Source organism: Onychostruthus taczanowskii, unplaced genomic scaffold, assembly GCF_017590055.1.
Source record: "Onychostruthus taczanowskii isolate IOZ18803 unplaced genomic scaffold, ASM1759005v1 scaffold55, whole genome shotgun sequence".
Classification (NCBI taxonomy): Eukaryota; Metazoa; Chordata; class Aves; order Passeriformes; family Passeridae; genus Onychostruthus; species Onychostruthus taczanowskii.
Genome location: NW_024503124.1, coordinates 2,201,903 through 2,222,801, shown reverse-complemented (window position 1 = coordinate 2,222,801; position 20,899 = coordinate 2,201,903). Strand labels below are relative to the sequence as shown.

The following is a 20,899-nucleotide window of genomic DNA, read 5'->3' as shown; positions in this document are numbered from 1 at the left end:
AATCTTTAAATCATATCACATATTTTGAAATATTTAAATGCAGATAAAACTTATAAATAAATTACAAGTTCAAATGTACTATATATGATTTAATTTCCCTCAAGCTAACGATGGCATACAAGACGAAGCTTGGGTTTTTGCAATAAAACTTTACAAATCTCTTTTCAAGCCAATCCCCATTATGAGTCACCACATCTACTTAAACAATCAATATTTTTTCTTAAGAATTGCTTTTATAGCTTCTACAATATTTAGAACATTCAAATGTATCAGAACGATATCACTGCTAAGAACAAAGGAGAATTACAAAAGATTTTAGCACGTGAATGAGCAGGCAATAAACATCTCTAGCAACTGAACAGAGTAGACAAAAAATAGGAAAACCAGACCCAATGAAATAGAACTTAAATGTAATTGTTCCAATAGAATTCCTCTGAATTACCTCACTATCTTCCATAGCCACTTCTCCAGAAGGAGGCTTAAAAGAGGCCAGCATCTCTAAGAGATCAAACAGGGTGGTAAGATGAGGTTCTTGCAGGAGTAAGAGCATTGGAATGTTGTCCTTCTGAGGAGGAGGTAGGCAGGAAGCTGGGAGCTGGACACCTTCACCTTTGCGCTCTCTCCTGGGGGCACCGAGGGACACGAACACCATCTGCAACAGAGACAAGACTTTATGACAAGCCATGGAATGTTTTCACAAGGGTCAGAATTAAAAAATTAAAGACATATTTTTGTTTTGTAGTCAAATCTTGGCTTTGCAGCATTTTCAGCAAGTGCCACAAATGAAGTTTGGGTCTGCTTTTACTTAAGGCATTCAAACCCCAAAGTTTGGGTTTGCTTTCACTTAAGGCATTCAAACTAAAATCTAGGTTTTAGGCATTCATGAATGCTTAAAACCTAAAACCTAGCTTTTAGGTTTTTCGGATTCTGTGCTGCTTTAGTGTGTAGTTCGAGCTTCATGTTAGGGGATGGAGAGCTCTCTGCACAGAGCAGGGAGACAAAACAATTCCTGCTCTAGCTGGGGACAAGGACAAATGATCCAAATCTCAGGCCCAGGGGCATAATGGCAGAATGAAGAGAGAAAAACAAGCAGGATGGGAGTGCAGGGGCTGAGCTGGAATTGGACACTGAACTGCAATGTGCACATGGAGCAGAGCTGATCCCAGGGAGGGACCCCGTGACCATCGTGCATTTTGGGGCCATTTGGGTTCATCTTGGGGGCAGCCCTGGCTGGGCTCTGTTGCTGCCCAAGGCGGAGCCATGGAGGAGATCCTTTCAATAAAGCCCTGCTTTGTTCTTTAGCTCTGTCCAGCCTCTGCTCTAGGGCAGCCTTCCCAAGGCATCACACTCCTGATTCTGCCCCTGAGGCTGGGGAGACTCCAGCCCTGAGCTGGTACCACCCAGGGGTTGGTGACACCCAGCCCCACGTGCAGCAATCAGCTGCAGGACAGGAGAGCCAAGCCTTGGCACTGCTCCCATGCTGGCAGTACCTGCATGTCCTTAAAGCCCAGCTCATGGAGCGTTTTCTCATCATAGTCAGTGGTCAGTTCGTGCCCAGATGAAATCATTCTCACAGGTCCCATGAGGCCACCTAGGATAAAAGCCTATTTCAGCAAAATTCTGGAATCATAGTTTCAGTTTCACAATTTTAACAGTACACCCCTCAGCAGAGGCAAAAACTTGATGTCATTTCCTTAAGAAAAGTGGTTATTGCATTAAACTAAATTTACTTGCATGTATTCACAAATAATCTTTGCAATACCAGGTCAGCCAACTTGGTCATGAAAAGTGTTTAGAATACAAACTCAAACATGCCTTACCATATTTTGTAGCAAATTACACTGTGCCACAGAAAGATAATGGAAAATGATTGTGATCATCAACAAAATGTCCTTGTACCACATGTTTGTGGTCAAGTCAAAGAAGCATTGATTAATCTTACTTAAGTGTAAGTTGGAACCAAAGAAGACACACCCACTTCAGAAGGGAAAACTGAGAACACCCTGCAAAGAACTCAACACTGAACAAGAAACCTGAACAATTAAAAGATTAAGAATTAAATTCCATTTGGTGCAGACAATGAAGCCTCTCTTCTAACAAGCACACTTTGCCCAACATGACCACATGTTTCTAAAATGCCAGTTACAACAAAAATAAGCATTTTCTGCTATGAGTGGAAAACAAGACAGTTTACTTTAGTAAAACTCTTTCTGATGAGTGGCTGGAAAAGGATTCTACAAAGAAGGCAATTAATGTGTCCAAAATTCAGTCTGGTTTACTTACATTGTGTCTCATTAAAACATGTTTTTTAGAAGTTGTTAAACTGTGAAGAGCAAGTTTAAATCATGTTTAAACATATACTAATAGTGGTGTTGGAAAGAGCTGTTCATACACAGAATTTATTCAAATAATCATTCATTACATGCTAGCTCATGCTTATAATGAGAAAGAAAAACCAAGAAAACATAAAGAAAATTCAGAAAACAATTTTAACTGCAATAACTGATAAAAATGCTGTAATATATAATATCAGGAATATAACATCCTCCTGGAGGATAAATCAGGAATTTTCATTCACTCACAAACACAAAGAGGGAACAAAACCAGGATGCATATTCACCATACAAAGCAAGGTGACATTCCAAATTAGGAGCCTTAAAGCAGGACAAAGAATCATTTCTGCTACTGGATGACCATAAATTATAAAGCAATTGCAGGAGTAAGGAAAAATCTTCCACCTGACTGGAATACATGTATACAGAGCATAAATTATGAATATGAATTGTGGCTTCAAACTCTGAATCAATGGCAGAGCCAGAAGTGTAAGAATCAGATGAAATACAGAATAAGATATACAGAAATGTAGAATGTTACCAAGTCATGTGCAACAGAATCTCCAGTTTACAGAAAATAACATCATTCAAACAACAAGAAGAAAAATAATGTGGGGGAAAATCTATTGGAACATGGAATTTGAACAGATTCAAGGACTTAAAGGATTTACATTTTCTTTGCTATTTCAAACAAATGGCAGTGCTTAAGAAACAACATTATTAATTAGAAGTGAGGGTGATACTAATTTGAACTACAGCTGAAGAAAATAAATCATAATGCTTGCTTAGCTGAGGTATCTGGGGTGGGGAAAAAAGCCACAATCATTTGAGTGGTAAAGGCAAAATCTCCAGGTAGGAACAGCTCACCAGGGAAATCCCCTTTGCGACTGCTTTGGCCAAACTCCTGCAGCTGTGCTTGCTGATTTATCTGCTCCTTCTGCAAATTTTCATACCAATGTGTGACTTCTGCTCGGAGATCAGCCACCTGATCACTAGGGTACATTTCTATGGTCATCTGAAAGAAAAGAGGTGGTTTATTTTCCCAAGAGAGCTGTGGGATTACCAGCACTGAGCAGGGGAGGGTGTGCCTGGAAAGGGATTTTCCCTCACCTTGTCAGGAAGTCCAGCTGGCTGACAGACAATCCTTAGAGGTAGAGACTGTTTGTCACTCAGGGCTTTCAAGTGACTGCTGATGCCAGTGCCTTCAATCTGCCACTGTCTCAGGTGATATGCAAACCTTAGGAAGCAAGGAAAAACATGAAAAAAGTGGTTTTGTGTGCTGAACAAATGTTTGCTGAACAATGAAAGAAAGACAAAACCTGCAAATAGTTGTTTAGATTTATTTTTTTCAGTAAGAAGAAGTTATTGATAGCTTCACTGTGTTTGAAATAAAATTAAAATAACTTTTCAGAAGTTTCTTTGGTGAGGGATGGGAAACACAAACACATCCACACATGTTTATATAAGAACAAGGGCCAGCTCTGGTAACTGTTTAAACTTTATTTATTACCTTTCACAATCATTCCCTTAAATTAATAATCACTCTTAACACACTCATCATTAGGGTAAGAGGAATAGAAAGAAATTCTGCATCCAAATATATCAATAGAGTTCTTTACCTTCTCCTAAAAGCCTCCAGGTGTGTTTTCAGCATTAAGAGCCCTCTTTCAATAATGGTCAGACTTGAGTGAGAGTCTTGCTCCAGGTTACTCGAAGCTATCATCAAACTCTCCATACACTTGCTAATAAATTCCTGCTCTTTTTCCAGACCAGTTTTACCTGCAATACCAGTTCAAGTCAATTTAAATGCACAGCTTTGGAACAACGCATTTTAATACTAAGAATAATAAAAGGATAGTGCTGGGTATTCTTTAAAGCATTTCAAACAGCAAAAAAAAAGAGATGAAAATGCAAGCTGATACCGTTGATGTAGTAAGAGTTGATGTACTGGATGGCTGCTCGACTGACATCTCCAGACTGTGCCCTTAGAGCAATGCCCCAGAACTGGTCCATGCCACACAGCTGCTGGACAAAAGGAAAACAAGCACAGAAACAAAACATTGCCTCATTATTTTACTGGGACTGAGGGTTTTCAATCTGAGACATTCTTTTTACCTCTTGACTCAATCATAACAATATCTCATTCTCTCCACTGTCATCACTGCACACACCAATTACTACAGAACTCTAAATTTCTCAGAAACAGTTTGAAAGTCACACATGAGGAGAACTGGCTGAAATTCAAAATAGTGAAATTTCATTTTTGACAAACAGGAGTACTTCTAAATGAAGCTGGAAAACCACAACTATAATCAATATTCATTGCAAGAAAAAAAATGTCTCACATCAATTTGGAGAATATAATCTAAATATAATTTTATTTATGAGGTAATTGCTCTGGATAAAAAACTTCTAAAGCACATAATGCATAAATTGAGACACATTTTACAACACACTTCTAGTCACAGTTAAGTATGACTAACAGAATGTCACTTGACTCTTCTTCATTAGGTAAGTAAATGTTACAAACCTGTTTTTTAAACTCAACAGTGGATACAGTTCAGTTATGATCAAATGTGATAAACTGCACAAAGAGATGCAGACAACAGGTATCAGGATTTGGTGGTTTCCTATCTTTGCCCTGAGAGACAAAACCCAGAGGTGGCAGAGAGAAGAAAAGCCAGAGACAGAAGCCAGGCTCACCTCAGAGTTGGAGCCACCATCGTAGGCGCTCGTAGCCAGTCGAGCCAAGTTACACAAATGCTGGAAGAGGTTCAGGCCAGTCATGCTGATAGTTTCAGGTTTGAGCTGTGGCATCTAAACAAATGCAAAAAAATGTCACTGCTGGAACAGAGAGCAAGTACAGGGCATTTATTTTACTGGCACTGTTATTATTAATCACTGCTATTATTAATCCCACTCAAATGCAGTAGATCAAACAGATTTGTTCTTGAAAAAGAACTTGACTTTATTGAAAAAGGTCATACCCTGAGTTTTAGATAGATAGAAAAAAAAAAATCAACTATAATTGGCTTGAACAGTTCACCTCACCAATTATTTGAACTGTAACAATGCAGAGGGGAAAAAAAAAAAGTTACTTCATTTCAACATCAGCTGCTTAACTTACCAACAGCAGGAGAACTTGTTAGCACATGTGACATCCACCCAAAAAAAATTATACATGTGCAAAACTAGATAAAAACCTGTGTCATCTTGGAAAAGAACTAAGACTACATTAATTATTGCACAATCCATCCATTTTGTAATGGCATCTGTCAAAGTAGATGGATGGAACAGAACCCCCTGGAGAAAGCTCTGCATGTTTGTCTTTTCAGTGGCTGTGTTGCTGAAATTTGTAGACCCCTCCAAAAAAAGAAAAGTCCATTTTTCAGTCAGGTGGAGCTGTACAGCATAAAACAAGCTATAGTTTTGTGAAGTTTTTTTCCCAAATTAAAATAAAGTGCTACACAGCTGCAGACAAACACATGGGCTATTTGTAAAGAAGCACTCAGGTAAATTGTAGTGTGAAAAGAATTCCCACTCATCCATTCCCTTCCTCTCTCCAAGCAGAGAAAAACCTCTGCATGACAAGCAGGGCCTTCCTGGACTACAGAAGAGATAATTTCCATAGAAACTATTTTAAATGCCATAAACAGTGTTGATATGGAAACATTCTATTCATTATTGGAATGATAAGGTTGCAATTAACTGTGCACATACCTTTTCCAAAAAAAGATGCTTGTAGGTCTCCATTCCCATGGCGTGCTGGTCTTTACTCCGTACTTGGTTCAAGAACCAGTGTAGTGCATCATCATAACATTCAGAATCTTCCACTAGGCAGTGCCACAGGATGTCCACTTGTTCTAAACTCAACCCTACAATTGGGGAAGTCTTTTTAACTACTCCTTTATAACACCAAATATTCCATAAAAGCCAAGAACACACAGAAAAATCAGAATATTTCTGTCAGGTCATGACACATAAATGCATTGTATGACAATTTGACTACCTACAGTGAAACCACCCAAATATTAATTGTAAAAAGTGTAATTCCTTTCTTCATAAGGAAAATTAATATCTGACAGTATTAAAATATGAAGAATTATTTATTTTTAGAATACATTACTCCAGTAAAAGATCTCATTATGGACACAAACCATTATGTACCATAAGTACATAATGCATTATCTTCCTTCAGTAATTAGTACAATCCTACTATTTAGAAAAACTGCAGCACAAAGAACATAAAACTTTGTTCTCACAAAACTGCAACAGAATTTGAACTCCAACGCTGGTTCTGTGCCTTTGCTAAAAAATCTTCCTTCTTTTGAAACTGTCTCAGAGATTATTCTAAATTGTATGTTTAAAATAACATATTAAGCTGACATGGATTGCAAAGAGGTATTTTTGCCTTACTCAGGGGTGCTGCTGTGGTAAGATAACCTGAAATACTCACTGAAATGATCTGGGGATCCCAGAGTTGAAAACACACACGTCAGGAACTGGAGACGAACCTGAACCTCTGCACTGTGGCTGTATCTAAATGAAATTTTGGACAAAAAATTGAAGTTTGTTTCGTTGTTTATTGCCATAACTTCTTTCCTACTCACCCTTGTGTCTCTTAAAAGCATAAATAATTGTTTCTTACAAGCTTCTTTCTGAATTTCTAGTTCAGTGTATGGCCCAAATCCCAGCTGAAGATGCTGCAGAACCATCCCAAAGAGCAGAATGACAAAACAGCTGTCACTAGATAAAGTCCTTTTTTCTAGGGAATTGAGAAGGGGCACAGGAGTGTTTTTTTTGTCTTACAGTTCAATTCAAGTGTATCATTTTGTCACCTTGCAGGATCTACCCTATTTTTCCCCCTAAGTTCTAAATGCTGGTATTTCTGCTCTAGATTTCCAATTCCAAATGATACATATTCTTTATGAAAATATCTTCATAACTTACATAAAAATATAGACTTTATTTCTATTCATGCAGTAAAAGCTTGATGGTAAAAGGAGCATAACAATTTCTCATTTTACCTGAATTTAAAGGATCCTACCTTCCTAAGTAATTCCTCACTAAAGCAACATCTAACATAAAGGGTGAAGTTAGATTTGAAGGAGTTAAATTGGACCCATAAATAGCAACATTTTTCAGATGTGGGCGCCCATATTGACTTTGACATCTGTCAAAACATGAACAGTCTCTTCCTCTGGGATTGGGGAGCTGGAAATTGCAGTGCTTGTTTATGTACACCTGATTTTAATCACACAAATTAGAAAGTGCAGATGGATGTATTCAAACAAAAAAATCATGCAAGACAAATTTTAAAACTAAAACATTTGAATACTTCTAGTATACAAAATCACTTTAAATTAACTTGAATATCAAAACCTCCATGTTTTATTTGCACACAAATATTCAACATGACATCTGTAACAAAAAATGACACGAGAGTTGAGTTTTTTAAGAAGAAGGAGCCGTTTAAAATGTTTTTACAGCCTTTTGTCTCCCTAGGCAGGAAATGTCCATATAGAAAGCCTTTACTTACAAGAACACATCAGCAGCAACACTGGTTAAAACCATAAAATACCAAACAGTCCAAGTCAGCTGTGTACTTACAGAGCGTGTTTGTGTCGTCCCTCCCTGACTGCCTGGATGTAGTGTACCAAATTATCAAAGAAAAGTTTCATCATATTTAGTTCTTTTTCTGCCCACCTGTGGCAATTCAAAGGACAGAAGGTATTATGGTTTGCTTCAAAAGATCAGAAAAGCCCCAAGAAGCAGCCAGCTGTTACAGGAAAATGGCACACACGTAACCCCCCCAGAGTAAACATTCAGTTTTCCATCTCAGGAGCATTTTCCAGTACTGTACTCTCTTCTTCCTTGCAATCCTTAAGGTTTCCTAATGCCATTTTCAGGTGTAGGACTGACAGAACACTCCCTGTGGAGCCCATGAAAACTGTTCCTAAAGGTCCTAATTCAGAAAAGGTCTAACTCAGAACTGGGCACATGTTTAAATGTCACATCAAAAAGGCCAAGGATAATTGTTGCTTATCACTGTCACCTCTTCAAAAGTTCTGTCAGTCTGCTCTCTACAGCTACACCAGGCAGTTACCTGGTTTGTTCTGCTAAGGAATGTTGAACTCTGTATTATCTTCACCTTTCAAAGGGTTTTATACACCAAAGACCCCCTAAATTCTTGGGACAAGGGACCTACTTACATTGTTATCCAATGTGTATCATAGCTGCTCCCAAATTGCTGGAATGTTCCAAACAGCTTGGGAAGAAGACGAAGTGAAACTACTACAGATCTAAGGGAGAAAAATGATGACAAGATGATTGGTACAAAACTGAAATAATTCTTTGAAAAATTCCTTTGAGAAACTCCAGTTCTGTGAGCAAACCAACGGAAGGAAAGCACTGTAAATCATAAATCACAGAGTGATCTGGGTTGGAAGGGATTTCATAAAAGCCACCTCGTTCCACCCCCTGCCATGGACAGGGACACCTTCCACTATCCCAGGTTGCTCAGAGCCCCATCCAAGCTGGCCTTGGACACTTCCAGGGATGAGCCAGCCACAGCTGCTCTGGACAGTCTGTGCCAGTGTCTCAACAGCCACACAATCAACAATTTTTTCCTCATATCTAATCTAAATCTACTTTCTTTAATTTTGAAGCCACTGCCTCTTGTCCTGTCACTCCAGGCTGTTGTAAAAAGTCTCTCTGCCAGGTCCCTTCAGGAACAGAAGGCCACAATTGGGGCTGAACAATCCCAATTCTCTCACCCTTTCCCCCCAGGAGAGGGGCTCCATCCCTCTCATCAACTTCTCTGGAGGAGCTCAAACAGGTTCATGTCCTTCCTGTGCTTGTGAAATCTCCCATCAAGACAACCAAGAAGTTTTCTGAACCTCAACTACACTTAACTCAATTTCTTTACATGCAACTCCTTGGACACAGAGCTGAGAATCATCTCTCAGCATGCTTGTAGCTCATCTCCCAAATGCAGTTCTCAGCAAAAAGGTAACACCATAACACAGCAGGTGATGTCTAGCAGTCATCTGTACCATGAAAACAAATTCCACTTTCACCAGTACAATCTCACAGCTTTGGCTGGTAATCAAACAAGTTCTCTGAGGTCAAGGTGCTCCTTCCTCACAGACTTGTCTGTTCCTCAGCCACCTGTGTGTAAAATCTGAATATTCACTCTAAAATGCTTAGCCAAGGCACATGACCTTGCCCTTGACTGACTGAGGTGCAGACCTGATTTTACCAAAGGCAGGAAAGCAATAACCTTTGGCACAAGGGAGAACAGACAAATGCAAAAATGAGAAATTCAGGACACCAAAACAAAAAGAAATGGAGCATCAGAAACATCCACAACACTTCGGAAACTTTTTATTCTTTTGCTTTTGTCTAGTTTAAGTTGTCTTCCTGAAAAATTAAATAGTCAACTTGGATTTCTGGTATGTTGCAAAAATAAAAATAAGGTACTTATAAAACAGATAATTTATGATTGAAGTTACCTGTTGTTTGCTAAATTTTCTAAGCAGCCTTCAATAAATCTCATTCGAATCTGTCTGTCAGTGAACCAGCACACTAAAGAACAGAGCAGCTTCTCTGCCTCATTTATTAACCCTTCAGAGAGATGAATCTACAGCAAATAGAAAGAAAGGACAATGAATATTTTGTATTTATTTTCTTTTTTAAAACAGTGTTTTCTGGTATTGACTCACTGCATCTTCATCCTGGACCAGATCCCAGAGCAGGGTATTTCCTTTCTTACAAACATTATCCAAATTAATGTCTGTCACTGCATTGCTGTTGTACTGATGTTTGTGAACTGCTGGTCCTGCACAAAATATAGAGATCACTAGTGAACAAACAGAAGGAACCATCTGAATTGAACATTATTCCCTAAGTGCACAAACAACAACACATTTTATTTGTTAACTTGGGCTATTTCAAAGTGCAACAACACTGTAATTGCAGCCTTTTTTCACATATGGGCTCTTAAAAGACAGCACCAGAAGCCAACAGGGCAGTTGGGCCAATATTTACACTGCTTTTGGCTAATGGCAAAGTGCAATTAAAAACAGCACTGAAGAACTGCAGATGCAATTGCTTTTTAATTTAATTCATACTGTAATTAATATATTTCTTAATCCTTTCTGTGGTGTCCTGGTCCAAAGGGAGTTATCTCCATAACCACCAGGGCTGGAATGCAGGGAAGGAGAACATTTCAATAAATTCCCCTCCTACTACAGGATTCCCTTCATCCAGCTGAAAACCAGAGAAAACAAACAGCATTTTTCCATGTGCTACAACATCAAAGTGCAGGATTTCAGAAACTCATCATGTTTTCATAAACACTGATAGACATTTTCTTTCCTCTCTGTGCCCACAGCTGGCACCATTCATTGATCTACTATTTAATACCATTTTCATGGAACAGCAAAGTCAAGTAGAAAATTCAGACTGCACACAGAGAACACTGTAATTATTTGCACATGCAAAACTAGGGGTGTCAAAAATAAAATGCTCTGAAGGCCTCATGTTCAACCAGTAATTTGAATCTTCAGTTAGACAAATAATATCTATGGAAAATATTGAAAAAAATATGCTGATTTATAGATTTATAAAGTTTTTAATAGTTTATTCAACTCTGCAGTGTAGGAAAAAATCCAAATTTTCAATGTCAGGCTAAAATTTATCATAAAAACTTTTCATTCAATTACTTCATGGGAATATATAAACAGCACTGGGTTTGCTCTCTGCTGGATGAGAGCAAACCTGGTTCTTGCAGGCCAGTGAAGAAAAACATGAACCCTTCACCAACCCTGGTCTCTATTATGTTTAAAAACAGGGTAAAAGAGAAAATAAAGCTGCCAAAATAGCATATGGAAAGATGCTATAATTCTTGAGAAGTGTTTTAGGAGCATTTTAAATGGCACCCTGAAGTAAACCAGAAGATTTGGCAGTGTAAGATGAAATAGCACAAAATGCTCTTTACAGCAAACTCCCAAAAGTATCAAGTCATATTTTAAGTCATTTTTCCAGAATTATCTTCCCTAGAGCCCATTATGGTTAATTCATTTATAGGTTAATTTATGATGTCAAATGTACAAAATCACATAATGTGCACCCACCAGCACAAAAGCTGCAGAAAGTTTCAGAGTGGAAAATCTTTTAAAGAGAGTCTTGCATTTCAATACCACCTTTCCTTACACTTAAATAACCTATTAGAAAGAACACTTACTAGGTTCTTTTGTGCCTTTATTTGTTTTAACTTGCATTCAAAGCTCCAGATGAAATGGAAAGGTGGGGGATTCAAAAAGATAAACACAGCTAAAAACAAATTAATGCTCCTGTGTTGACAAATGAACACAGACACAAAAATTAATCTCTTGGAGAAACATTAAGTTCTCAGCAGTCATCATGGTTTCTTTGGACAAATACAATAAATGGTTAAAATAACTTCATTATTTTAATTACTGGAGACTAATTCAAAATGACAAACGAAGTTTTTCAGTTTTTCTTTGATCACTCTTACCTTGACTCAGATGTTCATGATAGATAGAGGCCAGGTTTGGGAGGTGCTGCTGAAGATGAGATGTTAGCTCAGCATGGGAATTAATCTGTACAAGCTCTTCTTCACAGCCAGACTCTTCCCCATCAAAGTCTGCCATATTTTTCTCTGATTTTGCACTGACTTGAGAACTACTGCAGCTGACATCATCTGCACTAAGCATATCATCAACCATATGCCTGTAAAAGAAGAATATCAGAATGGACAATATCAAAGAGGAAGTTGTTTATAGCAGACTACAAGTGAGCAGACATCTCCCCTAAAGCTAAAGTCAGGATGAATCATCTGCTTGAACAGCAGCCCTTGTATGAATTGGAGAAACAACTTCAGATATGTAAACTGAAGGTCTCACTAGCATGATGTCTGAGTTGGCTTCTCAGTGTTAACTAAATGCAGCACTTTGTATTTTTAACATTTTCTTAAATGCTGTCTTATTTATTCAATACCAAAACTCAAGAGAAACCTTTACTCAGATGTTAACAAATCAGGTATCTGTGTAACTGTCTGTGATAACAATCATCTCTGCAAGACAAAATTATCCTGAGCTACAGCAGAGTGTCCATACACCAATTTCTGCCCAGATGGAGCATTCTGCTACCACTTTTATTTCTGTTATGGAAGGAGTCAGAAGAAACTAGGTCAAGGGAAATATAGGTTGGATATTAGGAAGATGTTTTTTACAGAAAGGGTGAGGAAGTTCTGGAAGGAAGGTGGTGGGGTCACCATCCCTGGATGTGTCTAAGAAAAGACTGGATGTGGCACTGGGTGCCATGGTTTAGTTGAGGTGTGAGGGCACGGACTGGACTCGATGACCTCGAAGGTCTCTTCCAAACAAATCATTCTGTGAAACGCCAAGCTACCTACCCATCGTGGTGGTGGTGGTGGTGGTGATGGTGGTGGTGGTGCTGGGGCCCGATGAACTGCCGACAGTTAAATAACTCATTCCCAATAGTTTCCCCGAGGAAGTCCCCCGTGTGCGTGATACAAGAATCTTGAGAGCCTTGTGAAATGTGAGCAGTGCTCATTTCCCCTGCCATGTCGTGCTCAGTGTCCTCGGCGTGGGGGCAGGCGTCGAGCATGCGGATGCGGTTATCCACGGGCGCCACGGCGTCCGCGCTGAACGCGTGCTCCTTGCCCGCCCCGTTGCTGGCGCCGCTCCTCTCCGCCGGCCCCTGGGCGTCTCCCAGGCAAATGCCAGTCTGGGATTCCAGTTTTCTGCCTCGTAAATCTGCGCTCCTGGTGCTTTTCTGAGGATTGTGACTCCTGTCTTCTTCCTCTTCGTCTTCCTCCTCTTTGAGAGCCTCGATATCCGCGATGTCCTCTGACTGCACCTCGCTGCCGGGGCTGCCGGCGGACTGGCTGGCGTGGCTGGAGTTGGCCTCGTTGCTGGATCCATCACTGTGGCCACTGCTGCTCCCAGGCCCACTGCTGCCATCCTCACCACTGTTGGCTGTCTCATCAGAGCTTCCTTGCATGGATTCCTGAAATTATTTTGGGTTTTTTTTAAGATCGGTGGAAAAATAAAGCACCACTGGAAATACATAATTAATATCATCATCATCATTCAAACATCATTCTTCCTTTAGGAGGAAATGTGTCACATCTACAAGTTCCCATTCACTCTTTCTCAATTTGGTTGCTGATGACAAAATGCTCCAAGCAAGATTCAGATTTAATAATTGATTTTCTGCATTACCTTGTTGCTAACAGGGTCTATGTGCAGACTTTGCACGTGCACAGAGCCCCAGCGTGACAACGTCTTGCTGTCCATTACTAAGAGATTAACCTAACTGGAACACCATTTAAATGCAGGAATACATTTGTCTGAGGTGGTTTGGAAACAAGTACAGATAAAACATCATTTTTATAGCTAGTACCAGGCAGCTCAGTAACAAAATTCCCAGAGTCAGTCCCACACTCTTACCTCTGTGTCCGAAAGTCGCTGCTGGACGTGTTTTGTTCTGTTAATCAGCTGTTCCTCCATTTCAATGTCACTGCCTCCACTCTGATGGGTGTCACTGTTGTCACTACTTTGAGGGCTTGCTGCTGGGGACCCTAATTCAAAACCACATTTCCCAGTTACTCTGTGACAGGTAATTACTGGAATGTAACAGCACTGCATAAATCTGCCTCAAATATTGAGCGTTCTTCCAGCAAACAGGGATATAACTTAAACTATGTGTACCTAAATGCTAAAACTTTAACTTAGAACACTGAGCATTTTACAAAGTCTGTACTTTGATGTCTCTTCTTGCCATAGTTATATAAATTTCTACTCAAAATACCATTTCATTGGATTTCTCATAAAAACAGAACTTCACATTTAATTCTGTTCCAAATTCAAAAGCACTGCAGAATCAAATGAGCCAGATTGTGGTGTACAACTAAAATTATACTTACAAGGGGAAGGGGCTGCTCTTCTGAGCTCCTCTTCTTCTGATGGAAAAAAGCAGGATGGAAAAATAAGTGACTAAAAATCATTTTGTCAGCATACAGTTGTCCATGATTCATAAAAGCCAGTAGTATGAAGAGAAAGGGGAAACTAGAGGAAAATGGCTTGGCAGCACCTTTAGTAATGACTGTGGGGAAATACACAGTCCAGTAAAAAACAAAATCACCAGATCAGAAACAGCATGTAATACCAAAAACTAGGTAAAAGGTAAGTAAGCTTTTATAAGATTTTATGCAGCTATTAAGTTACATATGTGCAGCAGAAGAAGAATAGTTATAGATAATTTTCTGAATTTGAAAGAAAAAAGAAAAATACAGACTACTCTAGCTATACAAACAGAATGGGTCTGAAACACAAAGCTTCCCAAAAGCACTCACAGACTTTTCATGCTTTCATCTACAGCCTCAAGTTCTGCTGGAAAAATATACCAGCATGACACTTTAAAAAAATACTTAAAGGAGAAAGTTCTATACCTGCTTTTTGTCCAAACTCAACATGGAGACTATGAAAATTCCAAATTTAACTCCCAGATCTACTGGAAAACCACACACCTTTTTTGTTTCCCATGGGCAGGTTGGTACTCAGTAAAGATGCAAAGGAGCTTTGTTTTGACAGCTGAGCCTTAGCTGCCAGTGCATTATTCCACAGGGCTTTGATCAGCATGGATGCCAAATACAAGGTCTGGAAAGAAAACCAGGGAAAAGTCCCATTAAGCAGCAGGTTTTGGATAGAAAGATCCACTGTTCATTTTTCTCTAGGCCAATACTACAGCTCACCAAAATAAACTCATCAAAATAAACAACTCAGCTAAATAATGTGTGAAACGCATTCTAACTTCAGACAGGAAGTCAGAACCTTCCATCAGTGCTTATGTAATTTCTAAAAATTATCCTTCAAAAGCCAGGAAAGGTGCAATTGAAGAAACATGACAACTTTACTCCTAGAGTTCCCCCTTTGTGCATTAGTGAATATTCCTTTCGGAAGGCAAATCCTTCATGGTTGTTTAACACTCTCATTTAATTGCTTTTCTCATGCCAGTGATGCTGCTGGCCTTGTCTTTACCTGTTCGGTGTGAGCACTGGGATGAAGAGTTGAGACAAGGTTAAGGAGGTGTCTAAGTGGGACAGGGTCCAAGTTTTTGATCAAAGAAGGAAACAAGTCGTGTATGTAACGACTGCAGTGCTTCAGCTACAAGGTACAAACAGAGCAGGTAACAGGAACGGCAAAATAAACAAATAAATCAAATATTGCAGCAAGCAAACATATCAGTACAAATTCTCAGGAGCAGTTGTTGAGTAATTTCAAACTCCAGCAGATTTGCAGTTTTGACTCAACTAATTTTGACATTGTAAAGCCTGCAAAGGTACAAATCAAATGCAACAGTTCCTTCCTTAGTTCTAGTTCTGAGAGACTGGGTGAAAAGAAGAACTGGAAGTTTGTTTTGTATTTGAGCTTAAATATGACTTCTAAAATATTAAGTTGATATGCTAAATACACTGAGGGAAGCAGTATTTGCAATGATTACCTTATTAGCAGTGGTAAATACAAATAAAGACTACTCAGGAACAGACTGTGTGAGGATTATAAAGAAATTTTTTGTCTTTCCAGTGATGGATGTCAAAAAATGTGACAGTGTGTTCAGCTAACTACTCCATTTCCACATGAAAGTGACAGTGCTCCTGGATGACTCCTCTTTGGTTAAATGCTGCTTTTCACAGCCACTTAAAAGAGTTTCTTTGTAAGGATGTTGTTATTCAAAAAATGAAAGAAAGGTTACAGGAAACTTCTAGAAAAAAATTTCTTACGTTGGTTACCACACTTGCACCTCAAAAGGGGTTTTTTTTCATGATTTCTTTTATTTTGCCTTCCTGGCATTAAAAAAATCTGTGTCAGCAATTGACTGTGTCCAGGCCAACTTTCACAGGATTCAGTGGAAGGAAATCACGTGGGTTCTATGCAAAGATGCATTTAAACATCTTGAGATAACTTCAGCTTAGGGAAGATGAATTTTTGGCTGAAAGCTCATTTGAGAAGTGGAAAACACACTTTAAGGCCTTCTGTTCTTTCAGTCTAAAGGTGTCAGCCTTTCAAACAACAGGAAATGATCAGGCTGTGCTCAATTCTGATATCAAACATTGTGAAAGTATCACTATGTCAAAATGAACACTTAAACTGTGAAAACATTATCAAAAATAGCTAATTATATTATTCCTAAAGCAGTATAAAATATATTAAAAAAATCCAGAGGTCTAACAGTGTGTGACATACTGTGTGAAAACATCAAGGAAGTGAAAATACTGGTTTAAAATGCAGTGTAAAATAAATAATTATTAATTATTCTGACACAGAAAAATGGTGGAGCAAATGCTATTCCAATGAACATTTAATTAACATTCCAGCTGCATGTTTTAATGACAATGGACCACACTGGTTCAGAGTCTGTGTTCAGTACTATTTGATTGAAAGAAATGACAAAGAAATAATGAACACATAAAAAACCCTCTTTAAATTCTAATCTGTTCTAACAGTGAGTTCCCTAGGCCTGCTCATGCCTATTGTATTCAAATCCCCTAAATAAAAAATGTCACAACCTAAAATAACAAGCAGAGTGACCCATTAAAAGTAGCACACAAATAAATCTTTCTGAAGGCAAAAAGCCTATCAGAGTTTCCAGCTTTAGCAAGCAAAAAATAAAATTTCAGTGCCTTCTCTAGATCTTAACAGCAGCAGAGGAGCACAGCTGTAAACTTCACTGCCACAATTTTCACCTGATTGTTCCCACCAGGAGTACCAGAAATGGAAGCTACAATACACAGGAGCAAGGCAATTTAGCACAACAGTAAAAATACTGCAACTACCCTACAACCTTCATCCCCATTCTCAGTGAAAACACTCTGTCCTTGCTATACAACTTCATTTTTTTCCTTGTATAAAAGTAGCCAGGGTGATTTTTTGCATCTAATAAATAACCCAGTAAATGTGGCAGTCACCTAACTTGACATTTTGGTCAGCAAAATGCTCAGACAGCCAAGAAAAAGCAAACAACTCAACTTAAGAACGTAAAACAAAACCAATTTAATTTCTATTTTGTTTTTCTTTTATCACTCCTGCAATTACAAAAATTCAATATATACCTGTGCAGCAGCCCAAATACAGTCTATATGTTGAGTGCTAAGTCTCCCTTCAGCTGCAAGAAAATTCAGAATCACTTGGCACTGTTTGATGATCTGCAAAGTGAGAACATAGTGAGGAAAGATTTACTAGAACAACAAGTTCATGCTCTGTTTACACCAAATTTATAATAATCAAATACAAACCTCAATATGTAAATTTGGTCCAAAAATGTGCTCAACTACGTTGTTGCTGATAAGCCAGTCTGCAAGTTCTTTTGCAATTGACCTGGAGATGAAAAAAGAGTGGAAACATAAAATAATCTGCCTGTAATATTTACTCTGTGCTCCTCTCTAGCACAGCACATCCTGCAAGGTGGTATCTGCAGTTGTAGTGAGGGCACAAAAACCTTCTGAACACAAACCATGGTCAATATTCATTTTTCCAAGCAGGAAGCAAATGATTTCTGTATTTTTTTTTCTTTAGCTGGAAGACTAATGCCAAATATCAACAATTAATCAGCAAACATAACCAATAATTCTACTAATTTTATTAGTTAATGTGCAACAGACCATGTGCAAACAATTCCAAAGACTTCACAGGTAAGATTTTGACACTGCTATTTGATCCAAGTTTATCATTAAATTCCAGAAATATTGAAATGTAGCTAAAGGTGGGAGTAACAGAAATTATTTTCTTAAGGAAGCCATGGATATATTTTTAGATTATCTTAAACAAATAGCAATTCTCCCAAACTGTGTTTGCCATGGTCATACTCACACACATGCAGCACACAGATATTCCAAATTCTCATTCTGCTCATCCACACCAACAGGGAACTTTACCCACTGCCATTCCCTAAGCAAATATTCCAACTGACCAGGACAAGGAAATTGAGTTTGCCAAGACAAAAGCTGAACTTGAGAAAGCACTGCCCTATCTGCAAAGCAGTGCATAAGCTCCTTTTTATTCCTTCTCTTCAAGCAAATGTTTGTTTACTCTGATTTTGGCACCAGAAGGAATTACAGGACATCAGAGTATTTAAAGCTCAGCTTTTGCTTTAAATGGCCCTGGAATAACAGAGCTGTGTCTCACAGGGAGAGGGGATGGAGGGAGGAGGTGCCTTGGAGGACCTGAGGAAGAGTTATTTTTACCACTTCTGCTCATGTCACATTTATGGTCACTATTAAATCCAGGACTGCCAATCTTTATCATCCTCAAGAAGGAACCAAGATTCTCTAAGTAAAAAAAGATTGCCTTTGTAGGATTCTCTACTCAGGGGCACACTGCCAGTGCTTCAATTGTTTTGAATTTCCTGATCCTCATGGCTGAGCCCAAGGAGCAAAGCTCCTGTTACTCCACATCATTTCTGGACTGTTCTCTTCTAATTCCAGGACACTGGCAATCAAATATTCCCACACTGTTCAAGGATAATGTCCCATAACATTTAAGGAATCACTGGCCTGCAGGGTACAGAAGTTTGCCAACAGTTATCATTTATGGCTTACCAATAAATAAGTTTCACACTGCAAAGTCAGTTTGACAAAGGATCTTCCCAAAGAGGGATTGAGAAGATAAACTGCATCTGCTCCATGAATCCAAGATGTCCTTAGCTTCCCACAGAGCCTCATTCCAAAACCAAACCAAACTCACCTATCCCCATCACCCAAAAGATGCCCACCCAAAGCAAACTCTGGCACGTGCACATTTGTGACTCAGCCAGGGCTTGGATTTCTGGCTAACCAAGGCTGAAGGAAGACCTTTCCTTTCTTCTTGCATCTGAGTTCTTCAGCCTGCAGCTTTGTGAAGGAATCCCAGATAAATAACCACTGCTAGGCTGGCAATGTCAGTATGAAAGGACACATTCCTCATGGGGTCTCTATCCAAACCCTTCTGCTCATGGCACAACACCCATTAGGCTTTGTATCCAGTCATATGCTGCATTTTAACCACTCCAAAGGAAAGAACAAAAGCTCTCCTCTAGAATGAGTTCCTTCACATTTTATTAAATTACCATGGTAGCTCTCTGTCTCTAATTCACACCATGTTTATTCTGAAAAACCACAGATAATTCTTTTGAAGGAATGCCTTTTTTAATGGATGTATTCTCAGCAGCAACAAATTCTTTATCCTTCTGGTGAGCTCAACTCTGGTAAAACAACATCTCAGATTTCTGAAGGTAAATGTGCATTTGATATGGATTTGTTGAGGGTGACCAAAAACAAGAGGATCCTTGTGCAAGGCAGAATGAAGCCCTTGTGCTTCCCAGAGAGAACTGCTCCTCCCAGAAAATTTGGCTGAGGGCACAGCAATCAGTTAAAATGATCAAGTTATTACTCCCACAAAGTGTTTAGTTCTCTGATTTACTAAGGAATATATTTACAATATCAGATTCAAGGATTCACCAAAAAATCAAATTTCAGTGTAAATGAAGAGTGTCTGTCTTCTTTCCTGAATACTTCCATTTCAGCAAAGGTTTTCCTGAAAAAAGTTACTCTTTTGTATTAAAGGAAATGGTGAGAGTGAAAATCATGCATTATGATCAAAGCATTAATGTGCTTTTTCCTCTCACATCAAAGTAGCAGCACAAGGAATGGTTTTACAAATTAGATATCCAAATGAGATAGACTTTAGAAGTAAGAAAATTCACCTTGGGAGCAACACATAGTAGCTGTTTTTCATGGATTTAATAATTGGATTGCAACAGGAAAAGTCATTTAGAGAACTTGATACTCTCTATGGCTCTGTGTTGTGGCTGAGGGAGGAGAAGAGGATAAAAAGGCAAAGGTAGCAGCTACTCTGGTTTAATTGCCTCTAAATCTCTCTCACATTGGAAATGTACATAACACTTAATCCATTTCTCCCTAGAATTTTTAATGTTTTAATGAGTTCCCTGATAATTCATGTCTGTCAAAACTAACTGGTTTACTTCCAAGAAATGTAATTCAAGCACTTCTGACATGAGTTTCCCTAGGCATTCCATGAGACTGCAAGGAAGAGAGGGGGAACTGTGCAGCTGGTGATACAACTTGATGTCTGGAACTGCACTGAATTTGGTTCATTCTTACCCTCCAGTTTATGCATTCTCCTGGTAGGTCAAAGAACACCTCTCTATGAAAGGACTGGGTTAAAGTCCTGGAAACATTTTAATCTAAGGCTGTGGTGCAATACTTGGTACCCACATGATGACCCAAATCTGGCAATAAATCCCACAGCAAAGTAACCCCCCTGAAAGAAAACCTTATTTATTCAACCAGTCAATTCCCCACAAAGCTAAAAAAACACCCCAGCTCAGAGCTGGATTGAATACAACAGCCAGTCCACAACGTCACTGAACACAGAACAGAAAAGCTCCAAGGGAAAAATGCAGCTCTGGAACTGGCAGCTTGCAAGGGAGGAACACTAACACCTCTTGACAACATCCCT

General features: G+C 38.9%; 1 protein-coding gene across 12 annotated transcripts in view; it reads right to left on the bottom strand.

The window, feature by feature from the left end:
* Positions 1-20,899, bottom strand: part of USP34 (ubiquitin specific peptidase 34) — a 111,919-nt gene that overhangs the window by 46,417 nt on the left and 44,603 nt on the right. For 6 of the 12 annotated variants that reach the window (XM_041417170.1, XM_041417176.1, XM_041417174.1 and 3 more), the window contains exons 9-29: positions 17,680-17,761; positions 17,497-17,589; positions 15,425-15,550; positions 14,914-15,043; positions 14,311-14,346; positions 13,835-13,965; positions 12,775-13,391; positions 11,875-12,089; positions 10,058-10,173; positions 9,848-9,975; positions 8,546-8,635; positions 7,944-8,039; positions 6,790-6,872; positions 6,054-6,208; positions 5,037-5,150; positions 4,256-4,358; positions 3,953-4,112; positions 3,444-3,570; positions 3,201-3,348; positions 1,491-1,591; positions 443-652 (exon numbers count right to left, since the gene is read on the bottom strand). In XM_041417170.1, the coding sequence (XP_041273104.1) occupies positions 443-652; positions 1,491-1,591; positions 3,201-3,348; positions 3,444-3,570; positions 3,953-4,112; positions 4,256-4,358; positions 5,037-5,150; positions 6,054-6,208; positions 6,790-6,872; positions 7,944-8,039; positions 8,546-8,635; positions 9,848-9,975; positions 10,058-10,173; positions 11,875-12,089; positions 12,775-13,391; positions 13,835-13,965; positions 14,311-14,346; positions 14,914-15,043; positions 15,425-15,550; positions 17,497-17,589; positions 17,680-17,761 (3,061 nt within the window). The remainder of the gene's footprint in view (positions 1-442; positions 653-1,490; positions 1,592-3,200; positions 3,349-3,443; positions 3,571-3,952; positions 4,113-4,255; positions 4,359-5,036; positions 5,151-6,053; positions 6,209-6,789; positions 6,873-7,943; positions 8,040-8,545; positions 8,636-9,847; positions 9,976-10,057; positions 10,174-11,874; positions 12,090-12,774; positions 13,392-13,834; positions 13,966-14,310; positions 14,347-14,913; positions 15,044-15,424; positions 15,551-17,496; positions 17,590-17,679; positions 17,762-20,899) is intronic. The other 6 variants (XM_041417173.1, XM_041417182.1, XM_041417180.1 and 3 more) reach the window with 3 other exon arrangements.